Raw genomic sequence first — 8,083 nt, 5'->3', positions numbered from 1 at the left:
TTTTGGGGGTGGCCTAAAAGGGTCTATGGTCACGGTTTTAGGGGTGGCCTAAAAGGGTCTATGGTCACGGTTTTAGGGGTGACCTAAAGGGGTCTATGGTCACGATTTTTTACAGTGACCAAAAAGGGGCTATAGTCACGGTTTTTTAAAAAAGGGTGACCTAAAAGGGTCTATGGTCACGATTTTAGGGGGTGACCTAAAAGGGTCTATGGTCACAGTTTTGGGGATGACCTAAAGGTGTCTATGGTCACGGTTTTTTACAGTGACCAAAAAGGGTCTATGGTCATAGTTTTGAGGGTGACCTAAAGGGGTCTATGGTCACGGTTTTTTACAGTGACCAAAAAGTGTCTATGGTCACGGTTTTGGAGGGTGACCTAAAGGGGTCTATGGTCACAATTTTAATCATTTGAGTTTAAATTAATGAAAATTTTTATGTATTTTTTATAATTTTAAATATTTTATCTTTTAAAAATTTTAATAATTAAAAACTAATAATAATTTTATACGATTTACTTTAAATATTAAAATTTTAAATCTAATTTTATAAATAAAAAATTAGGTTGAATACTATTAAGTTATTTTATATAAATTGAAATTAAAGTTATGATGGAAAAATAATGAAAGGTCATATAATTTAATTTAAGTAATTGATGTTTTGAATTTAACCGTATTTTATAAAATGTAATTAGTATGTTTACTTTATAATTTAAATTAGAAATAATTATTTGAACTCAATGATATCTTGATAAATGAAATTTTATGTGTTCCAAAAATAATCTTTACAGTATTATATTTAAATTCTAAACTATTATTTTATCTCAAATATTTTGTAAAATTGTTATACTATTTATATATATTTTATCTTAAACCTAAAAATTTCTAATAAAAACCCTAATATCCCAAATTTCTCAATTTAATACCCTAAATCCCTAAACACACACACAACACTCAGTAAGTGAGGGAGAAAGGGGAAATAGTGAAGGGAGAAGGGGGAGCTCGAGGGAGAAGAGGGGAAGAGAGGAGGGGATGACGCAGCTGGGTCCTTCCCGCCGTCACCGTTGTCGTTGAGGCGCCGGAGGAGAGAGAGATTTGCTTTGTAGAGGCGTTGGCCATCGCGGAGAGAGAAGCGTCGCCGTTGAGCCAGAGCCGCCGCTGGGGGTTCTTCGCCGTCACCGTCTTCGTCATCCTCGCGAGCTGTAGCGCTGCACAGTCCAGCCACTGTGACCTCCGTAGAGCCACCGTCGTTGCATTGTTTTGCCATCACCGCTGTTGCCCTAGAGCTCGCCGTCGTCATTGAGTAGGACGGAGATGAGAGAGAGCGCGAGCGAGAGAACAGAGAGTCTTATTGAAGACCTCCTTTTGAAGGTGTCAAGTGTACAACCTTTAGACTCTGGTATTTTACCTTAAACTTCTGATTTTCAGTGCTTCTATTTGCATTTACATTGTAGTTCACAATTAACAAAACTATTATTAGTATTTTTTTTCCAGCTTCTAATGAAAAATTTAAATCTCTGAGACTTAATAAGTATGTTCCATCGTGCATTCAACCTCTGGAAGTCTTGATTCAGGTATGGATTTATTCACCGGCAGATAATTTTATTTCTGAAAATTATAGAAAATTTGTGTCTATGATTACAGAAAATCTTATTTCTGGAAATTATCTTTTGTTGTTTGAGTATATATTTGTTACTAACTTTATTATTGCTTCTTAATTTGTATGATCCAGTATGGTAAAGATTATGAGTTTGATGCTCCAGTGAAGCTCCTAGAGAAACATCTACATGCTATGGCACAATCTGTTGATGAGCAACTTGTGTTGTTTCTCAGGTCTTGGCTTCTTAATCAATGGTTGATTTGAAATGCTTACCCCTTCTCTTTTTGGATTCATATAGGTTCTTGCTTTCAATGGTAAGCCTGTGAAGAATCTGAAGGGCTTGGCCACCATGGTTGAGAACTGTGATGATGAGTTTCTAAAGTTTGATCTAGAATACCAACAGGTTCTCTCTCATGGACTCCGTCGTGTGAATTTTTTTTTGACTTTCTAAAGTTTTCTGAATTAACATTTAATCTAACTTTCATATATCAGTAAGCTGCCCATTCTTCTCTTTACCCATTCTTTACATATTTCGTTTAAGCATTTATTTTTCTAGTTTCTTATGTGGAATTTGACTTGTCATATCAATTAGAAGTTGTTTATTTCTCTATCTTTTACATAATTAAATTGAAAGTAAAACTACACTTTAGTCCTAGGAAAATTTTCATTTAAAAACTTAGCCTGAAAAAGATTAAATGTACTCGCTTTAGTCCTTGTAATATTTATGTTTTAACACTTTAGTTTGTAAAAATATATCAGTTCTAATATTTACTTCATGATGTGATAGTTACTGCAATAGGCACTTAGCGCATGTGTATTTAGTATGTAATAATACTGATTTCTGTATTTTACTAATTTTCTATTTGTTAATGAAGTTTATCTAAAAGTAATAATACTGATTTCAATTTCTCAATCATTCATTTCATCTACAAAAATTGAATACATGAGTTCAAGCATTCAGGCTTCTATTTTGTTTAGATTCATTAATAAATAATTAAAGGCAATGACTAAGAATAATATATCAGTTCTAATAATACATAGAGTCTAAGTTTGTGATATGACTTATAGTTTCTTTCGTACAACTCTTAAGTCTTTTAGCCGTTGAGTATGCAAGGGGGTGGATCTAGCTTGATATTTTAAATTAATATTATTTGCAGTTGCTGAAATTCAACCTTTAATGCTTTGATTTGTTAATGCTAAAATTGGATCATTTAGATTAGTATTCATTTGTTGTTATTATTGTCATTATTCGTCTGCTAATATTGATAGTGTCTTTTGGTGTTAGCTAATAGCTAAGTGTTGGAGGGTTGTTGTTTTAATTTGTCCTGTTTTGTGTGTTGATTTTCATATAATGTGCTCCAATTCCAAGATCAACAGCAGTCTTGATCTTCATTGGGGGGGAGGGAGAGGGGGGAGGCAGATTAAGCTGAAAATAATATCAGTGCATTTATAATGAAATGCTTCTTGAAGTTTTGGTCATAGAATTTAACTAGCTTCTTTTTTTATTTATGGATGTCATTTTTAATATCCTAATTCCTGCTCTCTATTAGGCATTCAGTTCACTGTTTTCACTATACAAACTGCTTTAACTAATTTACTTAAATTGCTGAGAAATTGAGATAAACTGATTTAGTTTTTTCATATTTACACGTTTCCAATATCCACTTGAAAGGCATAATTAATGATACCATTTATGGGTAAGCCACTTAAGGTTTTGTGGTTATAAGATTTGCAGGTAATTTCTATGTTATATGTTCTAGTGTTGGTATTGAATCTGCTTTAATTTTATTTCCCAGGATGTGACAGCAACTAAAAGAAATGAATTTGAGGATTATTTTTTCAACTATATTGATATGTTAGCTGGTTACTTTAATCACAACTTATCTTAATTGTTGATTATTATTTTTTATTTTTAGATTTATTTTGTGATCATCATTATTTTGGGATGTGATTATGCTTTAAAAAAAATTAAATCTCATAAAATAAAATAGGCTTTGGTCACGGTTTTGTGGGGTGACCATAGATAAGGCTATGTGATAAACCACTATTTCATGGTTTATCTTGTGTTCAATTGAGTGGATTTTATCAAATCTTTACCCACTTATTCATGCTATTTGCATGGTTTTACATTTGCCTTCCTAATTATGTGCTTTGATTGAAAACATGCTTCTTTGGCCTTAAATTCCCTATGTTTAATCCTCTCTTATTACCATTAGATGTCTTGATATGTGTGTTAAGTGATTTCAGAGATTACAGGGCAGGAATGGCTCAGAGGATAAAAAGGAAGCATGCAAAAGTGGAAGGAATACAAGAAGTTGGAGAAATTGCTAAGCTGTCCAATCTGACCTCTACGCACTCAAACGGCTATAACTTTAGCTACAGAGGTTCAAACGACGCGGTTCAAGTTGCGTTGGAAAGCTAACGTCTGGAGCTTCGATTTGATATATAATATGCCATATTTGCCCTGACGCTAGACGACGCGACCGCGTGCTCCATGCGGCCGCGTCGCACTGACGGAAATCAGCGTATTTGAATTCTTCTCCAGCGATTACTGGGCTATTTTCGACCCAGTTTGCGGCCCAAAAAACTCAGATTAGAGGCTATAAAGTAGAGGGATTGCATCCATTCAGAGGAAGGCTCTCATATTCATAATTTTAGGAGTAGATGTATGATGCACAAATTGTGAATCACACTTTTCACAACTCGTACCACTAACCAGCAAGTGCACTGGGTCGTCCAAGTAATACCTTACGTGAATGGATATCTTAGAAGTGAAATAAGAAGAATTGAATAGAGAACAGTAGTACTTTGCATTAATCTTTGAGGAACAGCAGAGCTCCACACCTTAATCTATGGAGTGTAGAAACTCTACCGTTAAAAATACATAAGTGAAGGTCCAGGCATGGCCGAGATGGCCAGCCCCCTAAAACGTGATCAAAGGATCATAAGGTAATCCAAAGATGTCTAATACAATAGTAAGAGGTCCTATTTATAATAAACTAGTCACTAGGGTTTACAGAAGTAAGTAATTGATGCATAAATCCACTTCTGGGGCCCACTTGGTGTGTGCTTGGACTGGGCTTTAAGTGTTGCACGTGCAGAGGTCCTCCTTGGAGTTGAACGCCAGCTTTTGTGCCAGTTTGGGCGTTCAACTCTGGTTTTGGCTCCTTTTCTGGCGCTGGATGCCAGATTTGGGTAGAAATCTGGCGTTGAACGCCAGTTTACGTCATCTATTCTTGGCCAAAGTATGAACTATTATACATTCCTGGAAAGCCCTGGATGTCTACTTTCCAACGCAATTAGAAGCGTGCCATTTCGAGTTTTGCAGCTCCAGAAAATCCACTTTGAGTGCAGGGAGGTCAGAATCCAACAGCATCAGCAGTCCTTTTTCAACCTCTGAATCTGATTTCTGCTCAAGTCCCTCAATTTCAGCCAGAAAATACCTGAAATCGTGTGTATTCGGCCATATGGGTGGGATTGGGTGGGGGAAGAGATGTTGAATTTTTGAAGGTAAGTGGGTGTATGGGTGTGAGTAGTAAATGGAAGACAGAAGGGATGAGTGTTTATTGGGAATAGAGGATGATTGAGAAGAGGGAAGAGAGTGAGTAAAGGTAGGTGGGGATCCTGTGGGGTTCACAGATCTTGGGGTGTCAAGGCATTTACATCCCTGCACCAATTTAGGCATGCAAAATGCCCTTGCACACAACTCTGGGCGTTCAGCGCCAGGTTGGTGCCCATTTTGGGCGTTCAACGCCCCTTTGATGCCATTTCTGGCGTTGAACGCCAGAACCATGCTTGTTCTGGGCGTTCAGCGCCAGGATGCTCCCATTCTGGGCGTTCAGCGCCAGAACTATGCTCTGTTCTGGCGTTTGAACGCCAGACAGATGCTCCTCCAGGGTGTGATTTTTCTTCTGCTGTTTTTTTATTTCGTTTTTGATTTTTTTGTTTATTTTGTGACTCCACATGATCATGAACCTAAGAAAACATGAAAAACAATAAAAATAAGAATTAGATAAACATTGGGTTGCCTCCCAACAAGCGCTTCTTTAATGTCAATAGCTTGACAGTGGGCTCTCATGGAGCCTCACAGATGTGCAGAGCTTTGTTGAGACTCTACAACACCAAACTTAGAGTTTGGATATGGGAGTTCAACACCAAACTTAGAGTTTGGTTGTGGCCTCCCAACACCAAACTTAGAGTTTGACTGTAGGGGCTCTGGTTGACTCTGCTTAGAGAGAAGCTTTTCCTGCTTCCTCTCCATGGTTGCAGAGGGAGATCCTTAACCATGTCAATGAGTTCTTGAGCTTCTGCAGGCGTTTTCTTTAGGTGAATGGATCCACCTGCAGAAGTATCCAATGACATCTTAGATAACGCAGACAGACCATCATAGAATATATCCAGGATGGTCCATTCTGAAAGCATGTCAGAGGGACACTTTATGGTCAACTGTTTGTATCTTTCCCAAGCTTCATAGAGGGATTCACCTTCTTTCTGCCTGAAGGTTTGAACATCAGCTCTAAGCTTGCTCAGCTTTTGAGGAGGAAAGAACTTGGCTAAGAAAGAGGGAATTTTCGAAAATTAATTTTGAAAAGGAGTTAGTGATATATTTTTTTTTTTGAAAATAGTTTTTTTTGAAAAATGTTAGTGATTTTCGAAAATTAAGATTTAAAAGATAAAATAATTAATAAATTAAAAAAGAAATTTTGAAAAAGGGGGAAGATATTTTCGAAAATGAGAGAGAGAGAGTTAGTTAGGTGGTTTTGAAAAAGTTAAGAAACAAACAAAAAGTTAGTTAGTTAGTTGAAACAAATTTTGAAAAGATAAGAAGTTAGGAAGTTAGAAAAGATATTTTGAAAAGATATTTTTGAAAAAGATAATATGAGAAGATATTTTTGAAAAGATATGATAGAAATTAGTTTTTGAAAAAAAAAGATTTGATTTTTAAAATCACAATTAATGATTTGATTCACAAGAAATCACAAGATATGATTCTAGAACTTAAAGTTTGAATCTTTCTTAACAAGTAAGTAACAAACTTGAAATTTTTGAATCAAAACATTAATTGATTAGTTATTTTCGAAAATTTTATATAAAAATAAGAAAAAGATTTTTGAAAAATATTTTTGGAATTTTCGAAAATAACTAAGAATTTTGAAAAAGATTTGATTTTTGAAAAAGATTTTGAAAAAAGATAAGATTTTCAAATTGAAAATTTGATTTGACTCATAAGAAACAACTTGATTTTAAAAATTTTTGAAAAAGTCAACTCAATTTTTCGAATTTGATGAGAGAAAAAGGGAAAGATATTTTTTTGATTTTTTTATGAAAAACATGAAAATTATGCAATGCATGAAATTTTTAGATCAAAACAATGAATGCATGCAAGAATGCTATGAATGTCAAGATGAACACCAAGAACACTATGAAGATCATGATGAACATCAAGAACATATTTTTGAAAAATTTTTAATGCAAAGAAAACATGCAAGACACCAAACTTAGATTTCTTTAATGCTTAGACACTAAGAAACGAAAGATGCACATGTAAAACAAGAAAAGACACAAAACAAGAAAACATCAAGATCAAACAAGAAGACTGACAAAGGACAACTTGAAGATCATGAAGAACACTATGAATGCATGATTATTTTCGAAAAATGCAGGATGCAAATGCAATTGACACCAAACTTATAACATGACACAAGACTCAAACAAGAAACATAAAATATTTTTAATTTTTTATGATTTTATGATTTTTTTGGATTTTTATCTTATATTTTTCGAAAAATTATTTTGAAAAAGAAAAATAAGGATTCCAAAATTTTTAATATGAATTCCAGGAATCTTATGCTCTAAAGCTCCAATCAAAGGGTCAGGCATGGCTTAATAGCCAGCCAAGCTTTAGCATATAATTACATGGACTGGAGTGATTAGTTGAATACCAATCCCAAAGCAGTTTGGGTATGGCTTTACAGCCAGATAGGATTCAACATGTTTCATGAAACACTAGAATTCATTCTTAAAAATCTTGAAGCCATAGAATAATTTATTTTTGAAAACATTATTTTTATTATTTTGTTTTATTTTATTTTATTTTTTCGAAAACAAAAGAAAAATTTTTGAAAGCTTTTTGAAAAATTTTTGAAAACAAAACAAAAAGAAAATTACCTAATCTGAGTAACAAGATGAACCGTCAGTTGTCCAAACTCGAACAGTCCCCGGCAACGGCGCCAAAAACTTGATGCACAAATTGTGAATCACACTTTTCACAACTCATACCACTAACCAGCAAGTGCACTGGGTCGTCCAAGTAATACCTTACGTGAGTAAGGGTCGAATCCCACGGAGATTGTTGGTATGAAGCAAGCTATGGTCACCTTGTAAATCTCAGTCAGGCAGATATAAATGGATAATGGTGTTTTCGAATAATAATTAATAAGATAGGGATAGAGGTACTTATGTAAATCATTGGTAGGAATTTCAGATAAG

The 8,083-nt window shown here is 34.7% G+C and overlaps 1 protein-coding gene across 1 annotated transcript in view; it reads left to right on the top strand.

Annotated features, from left to right (window-relative positions):
• LOC110265052 overlaps positions 1,265–8,083 on the top strand; it is a 36,639-nt gene continuing 29,820 nt past the window's right edge. Inside the window, exons 1-4 of the mRNA XM_021107806.1 lie at positions 1,265–1,393; positions 1,489–1,568; positions 1,893–1,997; positions 3,391–3,457. Coding sequence (XP_020963465.1) covers positions 1,309–1,393; positions 1,489–1,568; positions 1,893–1,997; positions 3,391–3,457 — 337 coding nt within the window. The 5' untranslated portion in view covers positions 1,265–1,308. The remainder of the gene's footprint in view (positions 1,394–1,488; positions 1,569–1,892; positions 1,998–3,390; positions 3,458–8,083) is intronic.

The sequence above is a fragment of the Arachis ipaensis genome, chromosome B07 (assembly GCF_000816755.2).
Source record: "Arachis ipaensis cultivar K30076 chromosome B07, Araip1.1, whole genome shotgun sequence".
Taxonomy (NCBI): domain Eukaryota; kingdom Viridiplantae; phylum Streptophyta; class Magnoliopsida; order Fabales; family Fabaceae; genus Arachis; species Arachis ipaensis.
This window is presented reverse-complemented; position numbering and strand designations above follow the sequence as displayed.